The sequence below is a fragment of the Pristis pectinata genome, chromosome 29 (assembly GCF_009764475.1).
Source record: "Pristis pectinata isolate sPriPec2 chromosome 29, sPriPec2.1.pri, whole genome shotgun sequence".
Taxonomy (NCBI): domain Eukaryota; kingdom Metazoa; phylum Chordata; class Chondrichthyes; order Rhinopristiformes; family Pristidae; genus Pristis; species Pristis pectinata.
The window spans coordinates 7,680,504-7,707,566 of NC_067433.1; the positions used below are offsets into that span (position 1 = coordinate 7,680,504).

Below are 27,063 nucleotides of genomic sequence, written 5' to 3' on the forward strand. Positions count from 1 at the left end.
TGTCTACACCCTTATTCTTCTTACCAAAGTGCCTAATCCCACACTTCCATACACTGTGTTCCATCTGCCACTTCTTTGCCCGCTCTCCCAACCTGTCCAAGTCCTTCTGCAGACTCCTCAAGTCTATCCTCAAGGAGGAGGTTACCGAATACCTAGAGGCGCAAGGCAAGATAGGACCTAGTCAACATGGTTTTGTGAAGGGGAGGTCCTGTCTGACCAACCTATTGGAGTTTTTTGAAGAAATCACAGGTAGGGTGGATAAGGGAGAGGCGGTAGATGTTGTGTATTTAGACTTTCAAAAGGCCTTTGATAAGGTGCCTCACAAGAGACTGATTAATAAGATGAGAGGTCATGGAATTATGGGCAGGGTAGCAAAATGGGTGGAGAATTGGCTGGTTGGCAGGAAGCAAAGGGTGGAAATAAAAGGATCTCGTTCTGGTTGGTTACCGGTTACTAGTGGTGTGCCGCAAGGGTCGGTGTTGGGGCCTCTCCTTTTTACCTTGTACATCAATGATTTGGATGATGGAATAAATGGTTGTGTGGCTAAGTTTGCGGATGACACCAAGATAAGTGGAGGAGTAGGGAGCATAGAGGAAATAGAAAGAATGCAGAGGGACCTAGACAGTTTAGGAGAATGGGCAAGAAAATGGCAGATGAGATTCAATGTTGAGAAATGTGCAGTTGTACACTTTGGAAGTAGAAATAAGCGGGTAGATTATTATCTAGAAGGAGAGAAGATTGATAGTGCGGTAGTACAAAGGGACTTGGGGGTACTTATACAAGATACCTTAAAAGTTAACCACCAGGTTGGATCGGTGGTTAAGAAAGCGAATGCTATGTTGGCATTCATCTCGAGAGGTATAGTGTATAAAAGTAAGGAAGTGTTGATGAGGCTCTACGGGGCGCTAGTGAGGCCTCATTTGGAATACTGTGCGCAGTTTTGGGCCCCGCATCTTAGGAAGGATGTGCTGACGTTGGAGAGGGTTCAGAGGAGATTTACGAGAATGATTCCAGGAATGAAAGGGCTTAAGTACGATGAGCGTTTGTCGGCTCTTGGACTGTACTCGCTGGAGTACAGAAGGATGAGAGGGGACCTCGTAGCGACATTTAAAATGTTGACAGGTAAGGATAGAGTAGATGTGGCTAGGCTGTTTCCCTTGGTGGGCGTGTCCAGGACCAGAGGGCACAATCTTAGAATTAGAGGGTACAGTTTCAAGACAGAGATGAGGAGAAGTTTCTTTACCCAGAGGGTGGTGAAATTGTGGAACTCCTTGCCACGCACAGCAGTGGAGGCCAGATCAGTGGGGGTGTTCAAGGAGGAGATAGACAGATATCTAAATAGTCAGGGTATCAAGGGATATGGGGATAAGGCTGGCAAATGGGATTAGAATAGTTTTTTTTTTCTCTCTCTTTTTTTCCCACCCCATTTCTTTTTCCCTTTTCCTTGGAGCAGACTCGATGGGCCGAATGGCCTGCTTCTGCTCCCTTATCTTGTGATCTTGTGATCTTGTGTTGTTCCTCCACCTATCTTGGTATTCTCTGCAAACTTGGCCACAATGCCATCAGTTCCTTCATCCAGATCATTAATATATAAAGTGAAAAGTTGTGGTCCCAACACTGACCCCTGTGGAACTCCACTAGTCACCGGCAGCCATCCTGAAGAGGACCCTTTTATCCCCACTCTCTGACTTCTGCCAGTCAATCTTCGATCAGTGCTAGTACCTTGCTTCTAACACCATGGGCTCTTATCTTGTTTAGCAGTCCTTCTAGCACTCTTTCAACTTCCTGCTTTATCATAGCTTTGGAAAACTTCTTTTCCTTGGCAAACACAGATGGAGCATATTCATATAGTGCCTCAGCCATCTTTCCTGCTTCCATGGGAGATCTCTTTAACACTATATTCTGCATTCTGTTTTTTTCCCTTTTGTACTACCTCATATGGAATGATCCGTCCGGATGGCATGCAAACAAAAGCTTTTCACTGTATCTCGGTACTTGTGACAATAATTTACCAATTACTGTTTTGATCTTCATTTCATCCACTGCTTCTTATGCCAATATGAGACCTTTTACCTTGACTGCCAATATTTTCCACTATCTCGGTTCAGCCATCAGTTCCATTTATACTCCTGTGTACTTCTAATTCCTCTGTGTGCTACCAATTGCTGTTGGTATCCTTCATCATTCTGTCTGACCGCCACCAGGAGCCCTTCATTTGATTTTCCAGCTGCCCATCTTTTACCCCAATTTACCAGGACCACGTCTGTCCTCAGTTGTTAAAATAACCTTCCTCCAGTTGAGTCGTTTTAGTCTACCTGCTTCTTGTCCATCTCTGCAACTGATCTGTCGTGCTGAGACCATGATGATCATTTGCAAATTGGCCTCTACCTGGCTACAGTTAAGAAGCCTCCTGAGGTGAATTCAGCTGTGTTCAGGTGTGCCTGTGAATTCCCCATGGTTCTCAGACTCTCTTGAGGGATTCGACAGATCAGAGCTTTCTACATTCACCAACTAACTACACAATTAATGTAGTTGACAGCACAATGATGCAGCTAGTTGACAGTCACTGCCTCACAGCTCCAGTGACTCAGTTTCAATCCTGACCTCTGGTGCTGTCTGTGTGGAGTTTGCACATTCTTCCTGTGACCATGTGGGTTTCCTACAGGTGCTCCAGTTTTCTCCCACATACCAAAGATGTACAGGTGTGTAGGTTAATTGGTCACTGTAGATTGCCATGATATGTAGGTGAGTGATAGAATCTGAGGTGAAAGGATGGGCATTGATGGGAATGTGGGGAGAATCAAATGGATTCAGGTTCGATTAGGAGGTTTGATATTCAGCAGAGACTCTGTGGGCAGAAGGGCCTGTTTCTGTGCTGTATCTCTCCACAGCTCTATTAAGGTGAAAGGAGACAGATTTAAAGGGGACCTGAGGGGCAACTTTTTCACACAGAGGGAAGGTGAGAGGGGAAAATTTAAAAGGGACCTGAGGGGCAAAGGGGATGGTGGGTCTATGGAATGAGCTGCCAGAGGAAGCTGTAGGGGCGGTACTATCACAGTGTTCAAAAGACATTTAGACAGATACATGGGTAGCAAAGGTTTAGAGGGATATGGGCCAAAAACTGGCAAATAGGACTAGCTGAGGATGGCAACTTGGTTGGCATGGACGAGTTGGGCTGAAGGGTCTGTTTCAACAATGTATGAATCTGTGACTCTATATCTAGGGATGTGGGACAGAATAATAGGATCTGGGATAAGTGCTGACCAATCCTGTCTTGTGTGTCTGATTCTACCCTCAGCTGGCTTCAGCTGATTTGCATTGAGCCTTGACACAGGAATTTCTTGTCCTTCACTCTTCCTGATCTGGGTTGCAGCTCCGTGGCACCAGCTGTGCAGTGATTGGTTGAGGAAGAGATTTGCCCTGCCCTTCGACACCACCGCCACCCCCCCCCCCCCCCCCCCCCCCCGGCAATAGGCTGCTGGTGCAAACTATGGAACCCCACCCCTGGAGAAGGAACATCCGGATGGGACACTGTGGGGACTGAGAGCAGCCCAACAAATGATAGGGCCTTCGGTAAAGAAACTGAGGAAATCATTGTGCACTTACTCACCAGGAGCTGAATGCTGTTGATCAGCATTGCCTGAAGTCAGGAATGTTAATTTGACTCTCAACTCTGTACTCGGCAGTTAAAGAACACAGCAAGTATTTAGAATTGACAAAATGAATTTGGTCTGCGGCAGAAATTGAAGCTAATTTAAAAAAAACAACAGGTCAAGAATAACGATAGCAGTTGTATCAAATAAACTAGTAATGTGTTTCGAGGTGAATGGAATATTAAGATAATAGAATCTGCTGAGTTATTGAGTTATAGAGTTACACAGCATGGAAAAAGGCCCTTTAGTCAACTCGTCCATGCTGACCAAGATGTCTGTCTGAGCTGGTCATATTTGCCTGTGTTTGGTCCATATCCTCCTAGGTCTTTGGAGGCACAGATGCTGGAATCGAGCAACAAACAATCTGCTGGAGGAACTCAGCAGGTCGAGCAGCATCTGTGGGAGGAAAGGAATTGTTGACGTTTCAGGTCGAAACCCTGCATGAGCCCTGATGCAGGATTTCGACTGGAAACGTCAACAAATTCTTTTCTCCCATGGATACCGTATGACCCGCTGACTTCCTCCAGCAGATTGTTTGTTGCTCCCTCCGGGTCTTTCCTATCCATGTACCTGTCCAAACGTCTCTTAAGCATTGTAATTGTACCTGCCTCTGCCACTTCCGCTGACAGCTCTTTCCACATACCTACCATCCTCTGTGTGAAAAAAATGTCCCTCAGGTCCCCTTTTAAATCTTTCCCCTTTCACCTAACATCTATGCCTTCTAGTTTAAGATTACCCTACCTTACGAGAAAGACTGTGCCCATCCACCTTATCTCTGCCTCCCATTGTTTTATAGGAGCTGGTGTACAAAACGAGCAGTTCCAAGTCAGATTCCTTGATCGCAGGCACCACTGGGCGATAGTTTGGTTTGGCAGGTGATTTCCCAGCCACTCTGGGGAAAGTGGCAGGTCTCAGCTCGCTGCGCCTGATACAGGAAGGTTTGGTTAGCAGCACTCCTACCTCTGAGTAAGAGAGATGTGGGTTCAAGACCCACTCCTGCACACCCAGCCTCATGCCCCTACTGCTGTACAGAGAGTAAGATGCATTCCAGTGACGCATAAAAAAACTGCAGATGCTGAAAATCTGAAATAAAAACTAAAAATGCTAGTCAGGCAACATCTGTGGAAAGAAAAACTACTAGAGTTTCAGGAGCAAAAAACATCTTGCTGGAGGAACTCAGCGGGGCAAGCGTATCTGTGTAGGGAAATAGTCAATGATTCAGATCGAGACCCTTCATCTGGACTGAAAGAGTAGAGGGGGGATGGTATAAGGAGGTAAGGAGAAGAGGTGGAGTAACAGCTGGCAAGTGATAGATAGCATCTGCAGTCTCTTGTGTCTCCAAGTCTGAGACCCTTCATCAGAACTGAGGAAGAGTCTCAAACCTGATGCAACTTTCAGTTATGATGTCATATTGAAGCCAAGATGCCCTGCCACATTGACATTAAAGGTCTGTGGACAAGCCAGAGAATCATCACCAGTGCTCCCTGGCCAGCATTGAACTGCAAACAACCTGCTAAAACACGGGGTGGCCTGCCTCATCATTGCTGATTCTAATCAGAAGCTGGCTGCTGTGAAAAGTCCAACATGGCAACAGGAACTGCATGTCAGAAACATTTACTTGTCTGTAAAGTCCCTTTTAATGGCTGTGGAATGTGAAAGGTGCTATCTAAGTGAAGCCCTTTCTTGATTGTCGATTTGTCTGTATTGGGCAGGTACATAGATAGAAAAGGTTTAGAGGGATAAGGGTCAAACGCAAACAAATGGGACTAGTTTAGATGGACATCTTGGTCGGCATGGATGAGTTGGGCTGAAGGGCCTGTTTCCGTGCTGTATGACTCTATGTATTGTGCAACATTAGTAAGCTCAGATACAATGAGCAACTCTGATTCTGATAGTTAGGAACTGGGGGAGATTGCTCACAACAAAGTGTTGGTAAGGACCTCCTTTGGTTGGTCTTCAGTGAACGTGAAGCTAATATTAATTCCCCATTCACAGTGCAGTGCCAGGAGGTAATTTTAACACATGGGGCCTTTTTCTATCACTGATCCTTTTTCTGCCCTTTAGGATTATGAATCTGCCATTGACCCTGGGTACATTGTAGACATAATTATTGCTGCTGAGATATAATGATGTAATGCCAGTGCTGAATTATTCATTTCTCTATTAATATTAAGTCACATCCAATTATCTTCAGCCATACTGACAAACTGAGACTCTCTGTTCACAATCTTGTCATCCCACTTGACCCAGGGATTAGCTTCTGAACCCGTATTATCTTCAAAACAAAGGTGACCTGCTTTCCCCTTCCTGTCTCCGGTACCTGTCTCCACCCCTACCTCTCTGGCTGGACTCCCACTCCCTGTAAACTTGAGCTCATTTGAAACTCTGCTGCTGCACTGCACTAAGTATCCACTCCCTTTCACCCACCACCTCTGGGGTCAGTGCTCACTACTCAATGCCTCCAACTTAAATCCTTTAACTTTTATAGATCACCCCTGAAACCTCCTCCTGACCTCTGATACCTCCGTGTTCTTCCAGATGTATCTTCCATCCTGTGACATTCTTCAGTCATCCAAACTCTTAAATTCCTCTAATCCCATTCTTAACCTTGCTGCCTTTTTTTTAAGCTTTATACAGCATATCACCAAAGATCCCTTTTGCTCTCTTGTATTAAAGGATATTCTTCTTCATGAATTAGCTCAAATACAAGTTTGAAGACTAGGAAACGAGATACATACTATTAATCATCTTTATGAAATCAAATCTTCCTTGGAACAGGGAAAGATAATAAAAAGCTTAATAGAGATGTTCAGATGATGTGTGGTTTTGATAAGGTGGTTATAGAATAACCATTCCCTCTGGTGAATACATCAATATGTAGAATCACTGGCAGAATGTGCAGAGGAGAGATGAAGAGAAATGTTTTTACTCTGAGAACTGCTGGGATTCCAGAACTCTGAAAAGGTAGGGGGTATTGATTCTATAAATAATTTTAAAGGGGAGTTGTATGGGTATTCGGTGGGTGAAGGACTTACTGGATTGTCAACTGTGAAGCAGAGTTCGGGTGAGAATGATTGTGCTTCCAAGGAGTCGCGAATGACCAAGTGGTTTCCTTCACCACTGTCTGCTTCCACCATTCTGTAACTCATTTTTGGCATTACCTCCGCGATTTAGTCAGCTGGGCCAAGTTCAGGAACTACGTTGTCAAAGCATGAAGCTATAGTGTCCTGTGACAATATATCAGGGCTGGACTTGTGTAGTCATTGCTTAAGAGTGATTCACTCAAAGGTGTCAGTGATGAACACAACTGACAAGCTTTGGTAACTCTTTGCTACTTTCCAACAAACTTTTCCTCTTCCTTTGACAAGCAGTCCCTTATTTAAAAACGAAGCCCTGATTAATGCTGATAGCACATACCAACAGGCTCAAGAACAACTTCTATCCCGCTGTTTTAAGACTATTGAACTGACCTCTTATATGATAAGGTGGACTTTCGACCTCACAATCTACCTCATCATGGCTTTGCACCTTATTATCTGCCTGCACTGCACTTTCTCTGTAACTGTAACACTATATTCCGAATTCTGTCAATTGCTTTTCCCTTGTACTAATCGATGTACTGATGTGATGAAATGATCTGTATGGGTGGCATGCAAAACAAAGTATTTCACTGTACCTCAGTGTGACAATAATAAACCAATTTACCAATTCCTGAACTCTGCACAGTGTGCTCCTGGCTTTATTGTGAACAGTGAGAGGCGTAGATTTCCGCCAGACGCTCCAATGTTGTCACCAGTGGAGGAAACGTGTATTGCGTGGCCATTGATATCATTAGCTGTGTGACGGGCAGCCGCAATGAGTGATGCACGCAGTAAAGTCCCCGGGCCAGTTTCCCAATAGGTGCTCAGTGACCTGGAACTAATCAGCAACCATAAAGACATACAGCACGGAAATAGGGCCTTCAGCCTATCAAGTCTGCATGGACCATCAAGCACCAATTTACAATGATACCTTTTTATTCTCCCCACAGCCCCATTATCCCCTGCCTGATTCTACCAGTCACCTTCACACTGGGATCAGTTGACAGCAGCCAGTTAACCCACCAACCCACACATCTTTGTGATGTGGGAGGAAACCAGAGCCTCCGGCTACTGTTTTCCCATCATCATCCAATTAATCAGCACCGCAGTAAACCATGTGCATAAGTATCAGATCATTGGTAATAAAGCGTATCTCACTGGCAGTGAGGAGATTACATGAAAGCAAGAGAGCACAGGTGTAATTACAGCAAAATAAATAGAGAGATCCACAGGTAAATGTTGATTTCACCATGGATAATATCAAAGTCATGAAGACATTATTTGGAACACTGCTCATGTAGTTTGAATAAATTGTGATTACCATTTCTTTCTGCATTGAAGGGTCTTCAAAAGTAATTCTGCAGTATTTTAAATGAATGTTAATTTTCTGCGTTTATGCTGTTTGGATGAATGTCATGCTGGAAGATAAGATGATATCCCACTTTGAATGATGCTGCCTCCAGATGCACGAGTCTCACATCATAGTAATGTTGCTGCTTGTTGGGTTAGCAAGCAGCTCAGACTGCATTTGCTCCTAGGGAGGCTGGAACAGAGAGATTTTCTCCTCCTTCATTGCTACCCTCAAGCTGCTGAGCTGATGTTGGGGGCAGGATAGGGATGGGAAGATAAACTGCACGCACTCTTCCCTGTTGTGTATGTCCAACTGACTATATGAGAGCAACAGAGCCTGTGAGCTGGGAGCAGATGATTTAATTTATCGCTTGGCTTGAGGCGAATAAAAGGTAATTCATGCCGGACCAGGGATTTTTATTACATTCTGCCATGACGCACCATTTGGATTGAGAGCAGTCGTGAACTAAGGCAGAATGTGAGAAGCAATGAATCTTAAAGCATTGCAAATGAATCTCGTGCATTAACTCTGCACAAAACAAAACAAAGCAAAATTATTTCTTTCACCAAGGTTAACTCAAGTTTTATTCTGCTGTCAGCAATGGCTCAATGACTGTTAGAAACCAAAGGAGTGATCTATGTGTGGAGCCAAGGTATGTGGGCGAGTTCCTAAACGAATATTTCTCGTCTGTATTCATCAAGGAGAAGGACGTGGAAGATATTGAGTCCAGAGTGGAGTATGTTGATAGTCTGGAGCAGGTCAATATTAAGAAGGTGTAGGTGTTAGATGTTTTGGAACATGTAAGTGTTGATAAATCCCCAGGGCCAGATGAGATCAATCCTGGGTTGCTATGGGAAGCAAGAGATTGCTGGGTCCCTGATGGAGATTTTTACATCTTTGATAATCCATAGGTGTCCCTTTATTTAAGAAGGGCAGCAGGTATAAACTGGGTTTAAGGTGAGAATTAGGAGTTAGACAGAGGATCTGAGGGGAAGGTTTTTAACGTCGCGAGTGGATGATATCTGGAATGTGCTGCCAGAGGAGGTGGTGAAATCAGATACAATCTCTACATTTAAGAGCATTCAGACAGGCATTTGAATAGGCAAGACACAGAGGAAACAGACCCAATGAAGGCAAGTGGGATTAGTATAAGTGGGCAGAAAGTTGGCATGGACATGGTGGGCTGAAGGGCCTGGTTCTATGCTGTATGATCTAATGAACGGCTTTGTCACCTTGAGTCAGAGGACCCACTCTAGACACCCAAGTACAAAACTCTGGGCTGAGATGCCAGTGCAGCTCTAGTCGACAATCAGAGACAGTGCCTTCAGGTCGAGTCCTCGATGACTATCAGTCAACTCTGCAAGAAATAGACAATCTGGTCATTATCACAGTGGGGGAAATCAAAAGCAAACTGCAGATGCTGAAATTCTGAAATAAAAGCAGAAAGCATTGATGGAGAATCGCTGACGCAAAATGTTGACTGTTTCTCTCTCCACAGATCCTGCCTGACCTGCTGGGCTTTTCCAGCATTGCCAGCTTTAATTATCATGGTGGGATCTTGCTGTGCACAAATTGTCTGCCACAGTCCTACATTACAGCAGCGACTGTATCTTAAAGGCATGTCATTGACAGTAAAGCACTTTGAGACATGCTGAGGTTGTGAAAGGCACTATATAAATGCAAGTTTTCTTTATATTGTTGCTTTATTTGTACCGTGTGAATCATTGAATGGATAAAATAACCTGTATCAGGAGAAAAACCTGCAGGAAAAGATGAAAAATACCCAGAGAAAAGTACTTGTTCTATTAAATACCTGTCTTAGGGATACATTTGCTGCAAGATATTTAGACAGACACATGAACAGGCAGTGAACAGAGGGATACAGACCATTTGAAGGCAGATGGGATTAGTTAGATTGGTTGGCACAGACATGGTGGGCTGAAGGGCCTGTTTCCTGTGCTGTACTGTTCTATGTTCTATGTTTTAAGCCATTTAACCCTGAAAGTAAACTGGCCTGTTGTTTGTTGCAGGTCCTTGGGATTGTACTGAGTTGTTTGTACCTGGGGAAACTATCGCAACACATGGATGAATTAGATGGGTTCAGAATGTTCGTTCCATACGAGCAATTGGATCTCAGTGGGGCCGGCTGGTGCCTGTGCCTGCCCAGAGAGGAAGGTTATCAGCCAATGGAGGAAGCTGACATCCCCAACACAATGGATCCTCTTCAAGACCCAGAACTGATGGACGCAGAACAGGCAGAGCTGAACTGAGGTTGGATTCCAGAATCCAATGATTGTTGAAACTTGTCACCAGCCAGAATCGAGATCGTGGATTTGCCTTTCTCCATATATAATATGACTGGCTTGTGATGGTTATGTCCGTGTGTGAGAGGCAGTTCCATGCTCTTGTTGGTAATGGTTCCCAATAGTGTCATCAGCGAACAAATTAGGAATGTGATCAGGCTTCTTACAAGATAGTATAGATTCCACCCAAACCCCTGTTGGGTTCTGTGTACCAAATAACCTGATTACATGGAAAATTAATTGTCATATTTAAAAGGAAAGGGCACTCGGTAAATTCCTCAGCTGAACCTGGTGATGTAAAAAGCTGCAAGCATAGACAGGCTGGCTTGCAGCTTCACAATCACCAGCCTTGATGGTCTTTGTTGGGCAGCTCACCTGGCTCTGAGGCAGAGCAAACATTTCCAGATCCACTAACTTGCCAATCTCACCCCACAAGATCCATGCATGGAACATCCAAATCCTACAAGCTCGTGTTTCCCAGTGCCAAATTATCCTGTGTTCATTACTGATTAACCAGTGCACGCTCAGCGATAATGCAAAGTGACCTTATCTTCTCATCCATGGGAAGCGTGTCCATGATGGAGATGAGAAATCACGCGGCAAGTCAGGCTCCATCAGTGTTCTGTTTCATCTGGACACTGCAGCAACTTCATTACAACAAAGCAGTGCAGAGGTTGTAAAGCGCCTGTGTATCCACAGCACCTCCTCAGAACTTTGACAAGTTTAATCTTCCATCTTTTGACATTAGCAGACAATTAACTGACCTTTAATGTTGGCATTGATTCAGCTGGAAGTCTTAACAAGACCAAGATTTGAAATTCCCCAAGGCAGGGGAAAATGCAGAATCATCATCATCATGGGATCTGTCGATCTAACAGATAAAAATGTGTCATCTGCCACATCACAAAGCCCAGAGACTATTGTTCTGTGATTTCTTTGACTCCAGTCAGGTTTATGGACGGTATGCAAGACAGGTTTTTCACTGTACCTCAGTACATGTGACAATAATAAACCAATTTACCAATTATTGCATGCCGGTTTCATGCTACAACCTTACACCACTTATCTCTCTCTTCTTACCTTTTCCCCATCCCCCGGTGGATCTACTCTCCCCTCCTCCCCTGAACCTGCCTATCACTGTCTCTTACCCGCTTCTATCTATCACCATCTTGTGCCCACCCCGCCTCCCCTCTTTTGTACACCTCTCACTGCTCTGCTTTTCCCTCCTATATATTGGGCTTCCCCTTTTCCTATCTTCAGTCCTGAAGAAGGGTCCTGACCCAAAACATTGACCGCCTGCTTTTCTCCATGGATGCTGCCTGGCCTGCTGAGCTCCTCCAGCATCATCATGTTTTTCACTACTTATCCCGCTTCATGTCTATTCCTACACTGATTTATTCTGTTTCACAGTTTCAAATACAGTGCCAAACCTTTTCCTAAATTAGTATAATCATTTTAGTTTTTCATTGGCCCTGACCACTAGAGTTGCCAGAGAAGTAATTATTTGTTTGCTGAGGTACAGTGGGACACAGAAATCAGTTTGGAGGTTGCACCATCTCAGCTATGGCCAGAGAGGATCAACATGGGAAAACTCATCAGTAAGAAGAGAGAGACTGTGGAAATTTATTAACCACTCACAGTGTTAGCTGTGACACCACACACCTCCAAAAACAGGTCAGTCTCCATCGTTGAAAAGCAAAAAAAAACTGCAGATGCTGGAAATGGAAACTAAAGACAGAAAACACTGGAAACACTCAATGTGTCAAGCAGCATCAGATAAATAAAAATAAATAAAAAATGAACGTCTTAGTATGTAGAGTATTGGTTTCTGCAGTCATTTCACTTCAGGTAATTTAATTAATTGTCAGGTGAATGACCTTCCATCAGAGCCTGAAACTTTAGCTCTGTTTCTCTGTCCAGAAGCACTACCTGTCCTGCTGGGTATTTTTCTGCCTTTGCTCTTGATTTCAGAAAAGGTGTGGATAAGCTGTCAGCACGATCCTATCACCTCAAGGAGCAGAGTTTGAATCCAGCTCTGACTGACCAGTTCTCTCAGCTTCCCTTTTCTACCTGCAAGGACCTGCTGTGAAATTGAGTTGACATAGGGTCACAGCAGACAACTGACACTGCTGTTCAGAATGCCAGACCTGCAAGAGGTGCTTGAATGTATGCTGGTACAGTCTTAGAGATAGTAGATATTTTGGAAAGGTAATCAATGGATTTCCACACAATAGTTGGTGCTACTTGAAGAGCAACCAAATTTACCCAAGAGACTAAGCAATAAAAAATAAATTGGATGACTATTTATTTACAAGAATAAATACTTGAGGAATTACTTAGAAGCAAATAATGCACTTTGCTCCCACTGTATTGTATTCATGAAAGAGTTTAATTTATTTTGGGATGTGGGTGTTGCTGACAAGACTAGCATGTATTATCCATTCCTGCTTGCCCTGGACATGTATTGTTTGCCCAGCCACTTTAGAAGGCAATTAAGAGTCAGACATATGAGTTTGGAGTCGATGCAGATGGAATGGCTGAAGCTGAAGGATATTCTTCCCTGAAGAACTTTAGTGAACCACATGGATTTTGAATAACATGATCTCCAGTACTGATACTAGCTTTTCATTTCCAGAAACCTGAATTCCCTCTTTCCATAGTGGGATTTAACTAATTATCAGCATAGAACTTCCAGTTACTCATTCAATATGCCACTAACATCATTTAAAGGATGTTGAAAAGTATTTAGGCATATAATCTTTAGCCTTTGGTTAATAAATTTCTTTTCTACTAAAAGCTTTATAGTCACTCTTAAGCAAATGAAATAAATTGAAGTCCCTAATGATGTAAACTTTTGGCTGGTTGGCTGTTTTGGCTCCTTTTAGAGAAGGAGAGGGTAATTAGAACACACTCAGGACACTGTTTCAGCAGAGTCTTTTATTGGCAAGGTCAGGAAGAAATTTTACAAGATAAATAAAAAATGATCGTCTTAGTATGTAGAGTATAGTTTTCTCCAGTCATTTCATTTTCAGGTAATTTAATTAATTGTATGGCAATTTCAAGGTGGTATCTTCAAACTTAAGGGGGAGGAGGATCAATAATTGACAGGGGATTAGTTATGAGATTTAGTCATGTGTTTTTTTAAAACTTTTGGTGGTCAAATAATGTGTAACGACCTTCTCTCTTGAACTTTCCAATGTTCCTTTGATAAACAAGAGGCAATGACTGTATTTTTTTGTTTAGTGTGATATATCATTGCCCATATCCTGCTGGCAAAAAATCATCAGTTGTGCATGGTTGAAAAGACAGAGATTCATCATATTTTATAAAACTTCATAGGGGGTTATTGAACCAACTGAAATTCTAACCTCCCTTCTATGAAGTATGTCAGAGTAGTAATTAACAGGAGTTCATGAAGTCACCAAAACCTTTTTGGAGAAAAACACTTGTTGGGCAAATATTGTGAAATAATTTTGTGCTATAGACTGTTGAAAGAATATCTTTGTTTTTTAAAACCTTGGAATCATGTTCCTTCTTATTTTAAAATTTAAAAAAATAAAAATTATGTTAGGCTGTTGCTGATTTTGTGGAAGTTTTTCATCACATCTGTCATTCTTTCAGTTTTATTGATACAGTTCAGATTGAATAAGTCAGCCCAGGCTTTTGGGATGATGGATTTACTTTATAAATTCAATTATATTGATTATTCTGGGAAAGAGTAATAATCACTTACCTTGATAATTTATATGGGTGTCAATATGATCTTGAAGGTTGTTAAACAAATTGAAGAAGGGAATGATGATGTCCTGGCTTGAACTAACTCCTGTACACTTTGTAATTGAAACTTATTAACATGTAGATTATAGCAGTGTACCTTTGGGTTCTTTGCACCCTTATCATTATTCAAGTCTGGTTATGATTTTATTCTAGTATCTCTTATTTATGCTTTATATTGTTGGAATTATTTTTCATTTTTAAGCTTAATCAATGAGATTTGGAGATCTATTTGACACAGGGGCATCACTCCTGAGCCCATTCCTGTCCTCACTGCACAACCAGGGATATTTAATTACAATCAGGAGGGACAATGTCGATCTCATTTCCAATCTTAATTAAGAGATTGACTGACCAGTGTTGTCCTGGCTGAGATCATCCAGTCAGTACAAAACCTGACCTCTCCCTGGTCTTTGTAACTCAACAGTTAATTGTTAACCCTTTAACTCATTAAAGGGATTGATTCATCTCTTAATTATGCGGCCTTAATGTGTAAAATGGGAGGTGTTGAGTCAGGAACATTGTCCTATGTGAGGCTTGGTTGTCTCAATCTTTCCTGAGACGGGATTGAAACCTTTTTGAAAGTCACTGTGCAGTCCAGTAGGGAGCTAAACATGGGGCATCAGGTGCTACTAAAACTCCATTAGAACACCTTGGAATTGGCTTTTTATTTTTCTGTACAGCTTGGTTCACCGTGAAGACTATTTAGATGTGGAACATTTACGTGGCTGCAAGAATCCAATTTGAGTTCATTTGTATTTAGGGCAATAGAGTGACATAACTTGAAGTGCTTGAAAGAAGCAGAGTGTGAAATATGGTGGTTGCATTGCCATCAGTGTGTCAGTTGCTGCCCTTTAACCCCAATTCAAACCGTAAATGCAATGCTGTGAGGTTTGCAATAAGCAAGGGGGCACGAGTAATGGTCTATTCACTGCTATCATTTCCATCTCATTTTCAGATTCCAAAACTATTATGAGCTATGCCTGGCTGTTTACCCAGAGCCAGTCACTCGTGCCTCGACTGAAGTTATTGCTCGGTCCATAAAGTAATGTATTCCCACTTGTGAGGCAGCTAAGGTCTCCCTTGCCCCAGGGTTGTGTCCATCTGAGCCTCCAGCCAATACCCGCCCCTTGAACACTGGATTTATCTCTCTTTGGTTGAGTCCACTAAAGCTTATCTCCCTTCAGTTTAGTCCACTAAAGCTTTAGGTAATTATCAGCAGTATGACTGTCAGAAAGTGAAACCTGCTCGACCGACAACAGTAAACTCCTTGCCACACATTCACAACAGGGTATCTCCTCCCAAGCCATTGCCAAATATCTACTTACTTCAGCCTATAAACTGCAGACACCCTTGTATTTAAGAGATGCCATTCCCTGGAATTGTAGCTCCAATTGGGCAGTGGAAGGTGTGACACTTGGAGATCTGACTCATAAATTAGGAGGTTTTCAGCTAGGAGTTCCTCAGGACCCATTGGTGGATAATTAAATGCAGGAAGCCACTGTGACACAGGCAGGGATGGTGCTCATTACTGTAAGTGTCATAGTCATACAGCACAGAAACAGGCCCTTCAGCTCACTGAGTCCATACTAACCAAAATCCACCCATTATTACACTAATCCTACACTAATCCCACTTTATTCTCTCCATGTGCTCATCAACTCCCTAGATTCTACCACTCATCTACACACTAGGGGCAATTTACAGTGAGCAATTAACCTACTGTCCTGCACATTTTTGTATGTGAAACCAGAGCTCCCGGAGAAAACCCACGTGGTCACAGAGAGAACATGCAAACTCCAAACAAACAGCATCATAGACCATAAGACATAGGAACCATTCGGCCCATCGAGTCTGCTCCGTCATTCGATTAGCTGATTTATTTTTCCCTCAACCCCATTCTCTGGCCTTCTTTCCGTAACTTTTGACACCCTTACTAATCAAGAACCTGTCAACCTCCGTTTTAAATATACCCAATGACTTGGTCTCCACAGCCGTCTGTGGCAACGAATTCCACAGATTCACCACCTTCTGGTGAAAGAAATTCCTCCTCATCTCTGTTCTAAAGGGACATCCTTCTATTCTAAGGCTGTGCCCTCTGGTCCTAGACTGTCCCAATACTGGAAACGTCCTCTCCACGTCCACCCTATCCGGGCCTTTCAATATTTGATAGGTTTCAATGAGATCCCCCCTTATCCTTCTAAATTCCAGTGAGTATAGGCCCAGAGCCATCAAACGCTCCTCATGCGTTAACCCTTTCATTCCCGGGATCATTCTTGTAAACCTCCTCTGGACCCTCTCCAATGCCAGCACATCCTTCCTTAGATATGGAGCCCAAAACTGCTCTCAATATTCTGAATGTGGTCTGACCAACGCCTTATAAAGCCTCAGCGTTACGTCTTTGCTTTTATATTCTAGTCGTCTCGAAATGAATGCTAACATTGCATTTGTCTTCCTTACTACCGACTCAACCTGCAAGTTGACATTTAGGGAATCCTGCACTAGGCCTCCCAAGTCCCTTTGCACCATCGATTTCTGAATTCGCTCCCCATTAGGAAGACAGTCTACACCTTTATTCCTTCTACCAAAGTGCATGATCATACACTTCCCTACGCTGTATTCCATCTGCCACTTCTTTGTCCTTTCTCCCACCTGTCCAAGTCCTTCTGCAGGCTCCCTGCTTCCTCAACACTACCGGCCCCTCCACCTATCTTTTTCTCATCCGCAAATTTGGCTACAAAGCCATTAATTCCACCATCCAGATCAAACAGGTCAGGACTGAACCCTTATTTGATGAAACAACCGTCCTACATGACACATTATCTAATTTTCTGATGAATGTTTACTGCGGGCACACCCACATACATACCAAGATGGCATCCCCTGTGCCCACACACTGCATATTGCACCTACCAACTCCAATGACATTCATAGCATCCATAGAAGCAGACCCACCCCCAATGTCTTGACCACGTACCATCTGTTTCCCACACCTTTCAGCTGTACTGTGGGTTTTTTCCTGAGAAGCCTTTGGTAGGACCATTCATGTAAACAGTTAACTCCAGTCTAATTTTTTTTCACCTTACCCTGTTGTTGCGCAACACTCAAGTTAATGAACAGGTCTCCAGCAATACATTAAAGATTAATTCTAAATTCAGAGTTCCAGTGACATCTTTCGATTTGAATTTTGTGTTGCAAGTCAGTCTCGGCTTACTTTGTCTCATAATTATTGATGTTCCTTGAGCATTGCCTCAGCCATATTCAAGATCTAATTAAGGTAATCAGTGAAGGAATGGTGCAGTGGTATATTAAACATATGGTTTGTGCTGACTTATCAGTAGAAGCTGCCAAACGCACCGCACACAGGACGTTTCCCAGAAAAGTCGGATAACCATCTGTTGGACAAGTAGACAGACAGTTTAACTGGATTTACTGTGCTTCCTCCAAACACTGGGTTTAATGGAAGTGTGTTCAGATTGAGCCCGAATTTAGCTGGATCATTGAGGACTGCATATTTCAATGGCAACAAAAGATGGTCAGGATGAGGAGAATTCCAGATGAAATTGTTGAGAGCTAAAGTGAGAATTAGCAGAGAGTGTTTCATTGATTGTCATGCTCATTATGTACCTTACCTTGTGAATGCATTTCTATCCACAACCAAGTTTTTTACACAGAGAGTGGTGGGTGCCTGGAATGCACTGCCAAGGGAGGTAGTAGATGCAACTACAATAGAGGCATTTAAAAGGCTATTAGATAGGCACATGAATGTGCAGAGAATGGAGGGGGAAGGGATTAATTTAGATAGGCATTTAATTACTAGGTTGATTAGTTCAGCAGAACATCATGGACCAAAGGGCCTGTTCCTGTGCTTTACTATGTTCTAACAAAGACACTAAGGTCGATTTTAAACCATACTGATCCCAGCGCTGAGCCCTTCTCACGGCTCCTCCTCTGATGAAGCAGCTCATTATCAACTTCTGGGCAACAAGCAGATGGGAACTAAAAACTGGCAGATGACAATATGGTGAGATGCCGACCATCTGAACCAAGCGAATGCCGGCCATTTCCCACTAATAGCGACATAGAAAACAGGAGTTGGCCATTCGGCCCTTCAGGCCTGCTGCGCCATTCAATATAATCAAGGCTGATCATCCAAATTCAATACCCTGATGCAGCTTTCTCCCTGAATCTTTTGCACATATCTAACTCCTTGAATATATTTAATGATGTAGCTTCAACTGCTTTCTGTAGTAGAGAACTTCACAGGTTCATCACTGTCTGGGAGAACAATTTTCTCCTCATTTCTGTTCAAGGTGCTCAGCATCAACATCCTGGGATCAACACTGGTGAGGAGCTTATCTGGACCATACTCATAAACACAGTATTTACAAGGGCATTGCAGAGGCTGGGGGCTCAGTGATGTATCTCTCTTCCTGGCTCCTCAAGCCTTTCTGTCAATGGAGAGATTCAGTTCAGGATGGCTCACTTGCATGCCCCTCTTCCAGGTAGACAAGACCTCAACAACACTCAAGAAGCTCAATCCCACACAGTTTGCTTGTTAGTACACTCACTATCCAACACTGTAGATGCAGGTTACCAATCTACTGGGTGCAGTCTAGACCCTCACCAAGGCTGTGTAGACAGCATCCTCTCTCCGGTGGCCTCCAGCATTGGAAAGTACAGGAACAGCAACATCATTGGAACACCATCAGCACTAATGACCCATCCAATGCTTCATGGTGGCTGGGTTGGTGTCCTGCAACTCGCTGCCTTTGTGGAGTGCCAACTTCAGTCGGATGCAACAGGGCAAGAAGGTGTCCCGTTGCAACCTTCCCGGAGCTATCATTTCTGGACTTGCAGTGGGCTCCTAACACAAAGGTAGTGTGGAGAAGGTAAAACCTTTGTCCTGAATTAATATGGAGCCAAAAACACACAAGGAGCAGAGGTCAGTGAAGATAAAAAACTGCAATAATGCTCTGGGCTAAAAAGGAGCTGATAGTTTCTTTGCCCTCTGTCTGGTTTGGTCCATATTACATATCAGAGTTCTATTTGTATGCAGTGCAGCTCCCAGCAGAAAGACCTTTGGGACAGGATTTAAATGCAAGGCATTGAGAAGTCTTTTGAAGGCTTCTTGCGAGCCAGCATGCTGGTGAATGTTGCTGGTACCCAGAGGCACACCTTCCCACTCATGCACATAACGGCCACAAACTGACCTGGCAACCCTCCATCCGTGAACAACTTGAGCTGTGAAGAATGAAGATTAACCTTTTGAGAAAGCCCTTTCTGCAGGGCCAAAGAGATTTGTTGCCAGAGTATCCAGGTACATCGATATATATGTCCCCATTTTGCTTGGGTAGAGGGCTAATACTCTGTGCAAGGCTGCTACCCAAGATCATATTTTTCAGAGTATTTTAAAATTCTCCACAATTTATTCATGAATGTCTACTTAATTTTCAGTCACTGGCTTTGAGGACTGGCCCAGAGGATTGAATGCAGTGCATTTGTTTCTTTGTAACCACTTTATCAAGTACTCAGGAGTTATGAACACCAGCAATATTTAATGTGCAAAGTCAGTTGGGTGCCAACATATTCAAAATAACTTAAAAATGCTTATTGTGTGATTTTTATTTATTAATGGAAAGAACAAAATCAATGAACCTAATATAGTCTTAGTGCTGCCAACTAAACCTTGGAATTTAATGTCATGGTATTTTACATTATGGAAGGGAGTTGTTCAGCCTGTTGTTCCTGTGCTGAGTATATGTGGAGCAAGTGCACACCCAGATATGCAGTGACAATTCCTCAAAGGGTTTTACCTAGAGTGTAGGCAATCCTGGAAAGGTTGCGTTCATTATCCATCCTTAGTTGCATCTCCTCCATGGTGTTGCATTCCATGCACTGCCGCTACCAGGTCTATAGAGAATCTTATAACTTTATGGTACAGATGAAGGCCATTCAGCCTGTCATGTTCATACAGGCCATAAATAGACTTCAGGTGTATGAAAGCATTGGGGTTACCTAACTAGACCACCAGTTGAAATTCTGGACCATCAATCCAAAGACACGAGTTCAAATCCCATCCTGACAAATGGGGGATTTAAAATCAAGAAACTTAGATATAAATATGGATTTCAAAAAAGAGTCCAGTCACATTTATGGATTATTGTATCATAGAAGTGTACAGCACAGAACTGGTCCTTTCAGTTCACCACGTCCATGCCGACTGTGATGCCTATCTAAGCTAATTACATTTGCCCACGTTAGGCCCATATCCCTTTACACCCTTCCTATCCAAGTGTCTGTCCAAATGCCTTTTAAATGTTGCAATTGTATCCGCCTCCATCACCTCCTCTGGCAGCTCGTTCCAGATAACCCGCATCCTCTGTGTGGAAAAACTTACCCCTAGATCTCCAAAAACACACCTAGTTCAGTAATGTCCTTCAGGGCAGGAAATCTGCCTGCCCACCCACACTGGCCCATGTGTGATGCTGCATCTATGTGGATCAGTCTGCACTACCTGACCAGGTCTGGCACATTGCAGGTGGACAGTAAATGCTAACATTTCCAATGGCATCCACATCCCATGGATGAGAAAGCAGAATAAAGGTACTTCCATTACTTTGGAAATCAAAAGGAATAATTCGTCTCCCTCTCAGATACAGATGTTAATCTATCCCCAGATGTTCGCTGGCTCCCAGCTGCTTGACTAAGCACAGATCAGACTTCAGGAGGTGGCCAGTTGCTGAGCTGTGCTGGGTTGATCAGAAATTGCATTCTTGGAAAATCAACAGCGACTGAGCTCTGATATATCTTTTCCCTCCCCAGATGCTGCTTGACCCACTGAGTTCTTCCCGCATTGTTTCCCGTGCCAGATTCCAGCATCTGAAGTCTCTTTTGCCTTCATTGTTGCACCTCTGTTGCCACAGTCCTGACTCATGCCTTTGCTGACTGCTGCATCATCCCTACCCTGCGCACTGCAAGTTCCTATGTTCCTTTCACTGATCCTTTACACCTCAGGGAGTGAAAACTGCTCAGAACATCCCTGTACTTACAGCTATTCCTCACAGCCATTGGAGTTAGGAATTTTTCCTGTAATACCATTGACTCTTTGGGGTACACATCTTTGATTTACAACGTGATTTTTAACTATAACGAACAGCGTGCTGCTCTCCGTGAATGGGGCCACCTTGTACAAAACTCCCCACAATGAATTTCACCTATTCAACGTACAAACCTTTGCTTCATGAAACGTTTTCAAGGAGAGGGTGAATCACAGGAATTATAAATTATGGATGTGAGAAGGATTAGGAGAATGACAGGAAGATAAGACTAAAGTTGGAAAGGAGAATTCAAGGACCCGTGTGCTTGGAGTTGGAAGGGGTATTTCTGAGGGGTATATATGTAGCAGAAGGAGGATGGATTGGTAGGACTATGATGTTAATGGGCATCCAGCTAAACTCAGTGAACAAAAGCAGAAAGACTAGCAACTACTGGAGGAACTCAGTGGGTCAGGCAGCATCTGTAGAGGCAAAGGGATGGACTGATGTTGGATCTCGACTCAGAACTTCGACCATCCCTTTGTCTCCACAGATGCTGCCTGACTTGGTGAGTTCCTCTTAACGGTTTATTTTTTGGCCCGGATTCCATCAGCTGCACTCTCCTGTGTCTCCGTCTTGCATTCCTATGGCACCTTTGGCAACCTCAGGATGCCCCAAAGCCCTTTACACCCAATGGGATTTCTTTGGAGCATTGCTGTTGAAGTAGGGAGCATGGCAGGCAAAACTACGGTAAAACAAGCTCCCACAAGCAACAACATGATATTGCCCAGATAATCAGTTCTGCTGATGGTGGTTAATGATCAAATGATCAGGATAACAGAGAGATCATCCCCACTCATCAACCAAGTTGTGCCCTTGGATATTTTGCGTCCGTTCAGGGCCTTAGATGAACATTTCATCTGCTTGACGGCACCAATCTGCGGGGCAGCATTCCCTTGATGTGCTGCTTCTAAGGAGGGTGAGAGTGAAATAACGAAGAAGTCGGCAACATTAAGGGAAGGTTGCAGGAATTGATTGGAATAAAACAAATAGTGTCTTACTGAAATCTATCAAGTGCATAGAGGCTGAAAGGTGCCTTCGAGGGAGCAAGTGCGATTGATGGATGTATTACACTTAGATGAGTGACAGCTTGCACTGACATCTGGTGGAGAAAGTGCTGAGGCAGCTTTTTCTGTGCAAAGTACAAACTTTTAGATGCAGTTTGATAAACTTACCCCGTTCAAACTTCTGGATACTCAAACTCCTGCTCTGGCTAGTTTTCATTGTTTCATGTAGTGTCTCTCCCTCAGTCCCCCCACCCCCCACCTCTCTCTCTCTCTCTCTCTCTCTCTCTTCTCTCTCTCTCTCTGTTACTTCTCACTCTTTCTATCATCCTCACTCTCTATTACACTCTCTCCTTCTTTCTCTCTCCTCTCTCTGTTACTCATTCTCTCTATCACCCTCATTCTCCATCACACACTCTTTCACTTTTTCTTTTTCTCTCTATTACTAACTCTCTCTATTGTTCTCACTCTCAGTTATACCCTATTATACTCTCTATCACTTTCTCTCTTTCACTATCTCCTGTTCTTTCTCTGATTCTTCTTTTATCACAGCTGCACACTCTACTTGCCGATAGCAAATGAGGAAAGAATGTGAAAGATCAAAAAAACTGCAGATGCTGGAAATCTGACGTAAAAACAGAAAATACTGGAAACACTCAGCAGGTCAGGCAGCATCTGTGGAGGGAGAAACAGAGTAAATGTTCCAGGTCACAGTCCCTTCAGCAGAACCAATGATACGTTTTCGATCTGAAACATTAACCCTGTTTCTTTCTCCACAGAAGGAAAACATTCTTAAAGTGCCTTTCATAATGTTAGGTTGTGTCAAAATCCATCCAATAATGAATATGAGGCCTCTCCAGTGTGGGAAGCACAACAGCCAATCTGCTCACAGGAAGCTGCCACAACCAACGATGACCATGGTAATTGGATAATCTGTGCCTAAGGTGTTAGCTGCAGGATTGATGTTGACCTGAACACCAGATACAACTCCACTTCTCTTCAAAATAATATTGCAGAGCCCTTCACATCTACCTGAGGGAGCCTTTATTTAATGTTTCACCTGAAACTCAGCACCTCCACGGTGCAGCACCCCCTTAGTACTGGAGTACAGTGGCAACTTTATACTCAGGTACTTGTGGCCTGCTTGAACACACAAGATTTTGACTCAACTTTAAGGCCGCTATTTATTGGGCCTGAGTTATGGCGACACTTGCGGGCTGCCCCCAGAACACTCTACGCAAAAAAACTGCATTTCACTGTGTGTTTTGATGTACACGTGACTAATAAAGATATCTTATCTTAACACAGAGAGTGTGAGGAATGATTGTCACGGGGGCTTGCAAAATGTTGATATTGGATTTAATTTCTTTGCTCATTCGGTGGTAAATATCTGATGTGCATATTGGTTCTCGAGGTGTAAGCCTCTGCAAAATAAATCAAAAGGAAAATCCCTTGGAGATGAGAAACAAACCTGTATGAAGCCAAAAGGGACGGCAGATGATGGAATCTGGAACAGGAAAAACAGGATCCTGATGCAGAGTCTCGACCTGAAATGTTGACGTCCACCTTTTGTCTCCACAGATGCTGCTTGACTCCTGAGTTCTTCCAGCATTCTGTATTTTGTTCTAGAATGACACTGTCCTGGATGTGGTGTATCACTGCAAGAGGTTCCTCTGACCATAGCTGTCTGTGAAATCAGACAACACAAGGGAAGCTACAGGAAGCTTAAATAATATCCATGCCCTGCATATTCATGTGACAATCTAACAACCTCTTAAGTACCATGATTGTATCTGCTTCTACCACTATCCCCGGCAACCAATTCCCTGTATAAAAAAACTTGCCCCGCACATCTCCTTTAAACTTTCCCCCTCTCACCTTAAATACATGACCTCTAGTATTTGACATTTCTACCCTGAGAGAAAGATTCTGACTGTCTACTCTATCAATGCCTCTCATAATTTTCGAAACTTCTATTAGGTCCAGACATTCCAGAGAAAACAACCCAAGTTTATCCAACCACTTCTTATAGCTCATACCCTCTAATCCAGGCAGCATCCTGGTAAACCCCTTCAGCACCCTTTCCAAAGCTTCCACATCCTTCCAATAATGGGGTGACCAGAAGTGTAGACAATAGGATCAGGAGTTGCAGTTTTGGTTGACAATTCCTCATTGTTCAGCACCATTTGGAATCTCCTTGGATAAGGAGGCAGTGCTCGGCAGCTGACAGTATGACCGGGAGAGCACTTGGAACGACACCTACGGCTCTGTCATTGTTTCTTTCAATCAGAACTTTGTGGGTTCAAATCCCACTCCAGAAAGATACCCAAAAACCTGGGCTGATGTACTGGTGCAGTGCTGAGGGAATGCTGGAGATACAAGAGAGACTGTCGATACTGGAAATGATTTCTCTTGTGATTTCCAGCATCTACAGTCTCTATTGTGTCTCCAATCCTGATATAGGGTCTCAGCCCAAAACATCAACTGTCCATCTCCCTCCATAGACGCTGCCTGACCCGCTGAGTTCCTCAAGCATTTTGTGTGTGTTGCACTGTTGGAGATGCAGTCTCCTGGACGTTATATTATTAAGGCCCCATCCACTCTCTCAACTTGGATGTAAGGATCCCATGGCCCTATTTTAAAGAAGAGAAGGGTGTTATCCCTTTGTCCAAATCAATATATATCCCACAGGCGCTACCTGCACCGTCTGGTCGTTATCATATTACTGCAGGAGTTTGTTGTGTATAACATGGCTGGTGTTTTGTACATGACAATGACGTCCTTACTGTTCTTCTCCAGCTGTCTTGCAATCTCATTTAGCCCACCACTTGCCTTCCCAATTGCCTCCTGTGCCTGCTTCCAAACTTTCTGGGATTTGTGACAAGATCCCCAAGATATTAATATTATTGAAGTGTGCATATTTTTAAAAATATTCAGTTGTAGACTCGTGTGGATAATTCCAGACTTCCTTGCATGTTATGCCATGCCCTTTCCCACACACTTCACTGATTTATATTGCTTGGCACCCTCTGTACATTCCACTCAAAGTTTACTTTCAGAGTGGTGCAGCAATTAGAGCTCCTGCCTCACAGCTCCAGCGACCCGGGTTTGATCCTAACTTCCGGTCCTGTCTGAGTGGAGTTTGCACAATCTCTCGGGTGCTCTGGTTTCCTCCCATATCCCAAAGATGTGCGGGTTGATAGGTTAATTGGTCACTGTAAATTGCCCCTAGTGTGTGGGTGAGTGGTAGATGGGAATGTGGGGAGTATAACAAAATGGGGAAAAGATTAGCAAATGAGGATAATGTAGGTTTTGTGTAAAAGGTGGTTGATGGCCGACACAGCCTCAATGGGCCGAAAGGCCTGTTTCCACACTTTATGACTTTATGACACTAGATTTCCAAAGGCCATTTGATGGGCGCTGCATGCTGAAGCTGGTGTAGGAGGTAACATATTAGCATGGGTGGAAGATTGATCGGCTAACAAGAAATTGAGAACAGATGTAAATGAGTCTTTTTATGGTTGGCAATTCTAATGAGCAGTGTACAACAAGCATCAGTTTTGGGGCCTCAAACTTTTACTATTTTTATAAATGACTAGGATGAAGGCACAAGAGGTATGGTTGCTAAATCTGATGACACAAAGATCAAAGTCAAAGTCAAAGTTGAGTTTATTGTCATATGCACAAGTCCATGTGTGCACAGGAGCAATGAAAAACTTACTTGCAGCAGCATCACAGGCACATAGCATCAGATAAGCAGCATTCACAAGAAAAACATAAACTATACAGAAATTTTACAAGAAAGAAACTAATCAGAGAAAAAGAAAACAAAGTCTGTTTTAGTCCATCTATTTTATTTGGCTCCTGTGTTGCTAAATTGTGGTGATTAGGGTTTTACCAGTCAGTTCAAGAACTGAATGGTTGAAGGGAAGTAGCTGTCCTTGAACCTGGTGGTGTGGGACTTCAGGCTTCTGTACCTTCTGCCTGATGGAAGCTGTGAGAAGATGGCATGGCCCGGATGGTGGGGATCTTTGATGATGGATGTTGCCTTCTTGAGGCAACACCCCTTGTGGATCCTACCGATGGTGGGGAGGGATAGGTAGGAAATTAAGTTGTGAAGAAGCTGCATAGGGATATAGATGTGTTCAGTGAGTGGGCAAAGATCTGGAAAATTGGATATCACGTGGGAAAATGTGAAATTGCTCATTTTGGCAAGAGCAAAAAAACCTCATCGGTGAGAGATTTAGAGCTCTGAGATCAGAGGGATCTGGGTGTCTGAGTGCATTCCTCACAAAATGGTACTATACAGCCACAGCAAGTAACTAGGAAATCTAATAGAGTGATATTATTTGTTGCTAGGAAAATGGAATACAAAAATATAGAGATTATGAATTATGGCTGGTATTCCTGCTATAATTTGCCCTGAGTGTGTAGGTGAGCAGTAAAATCTGAGGTTATGCAATTGGACCATGCGGAAAATAAAAGATAAAAAATAAAAGTCTTTATTAGTGAAATGCATCTTTTTGCGTAGAGTGTTCTGGGGGCAGCCCGCAAGTGTCGCCACGCTTCCGGCGCCAACATATCATGCCCACAATAAGATTGGTGCGAATGGTTGGCAAGACTCAGTGGATCAAAGGGCCTGTTTCCATGCTGTATGAATCTATGACTTTCCCATACACAGCAGGTTTAATAGCTCAGGCCCTAGAATTCAACCTTTCAACACTCCATTGGAAACACATTATAATCCTGAAAATGATTGTCTTTTCCGACTGCATGTTTATTGTTCTTTTAATCAGCTCTC

The 27,063-nt window shown here is 43.3% G+C and overlaps 1 protein-coding gene across 4 annotated transcripts in view; it reads left to right on the forward strand.

Moving 5' to 3' along the window:
* Window positions 1–13,954, forward strand: part of zgc:110329 (uncharacterized protein LOC550500 homolog) — a 185,715-nt gene extending 171,761 nt beyond the window's left edge. For all 4 annotated transcript variants that reach the window (XM_052040874.1, XM_052040876.1, XM_052040877.1 and 1 more), the window contains one exon: window positions 10,115–13,954. In XM_052040874.1, coding sequence (XP_051896834.1) covers window positions 10,115–10,354 — 240 coding nt within the window. In that variant the 3' untranslated portion in view covers window positions 10,355–13,954. The remainder of the gene's footprint in view (window positions 1–10,114) is intronic.
* The last annotated feature ends 13,109 nt before the right edge of the window (window positions 13,955–27,063 follow it).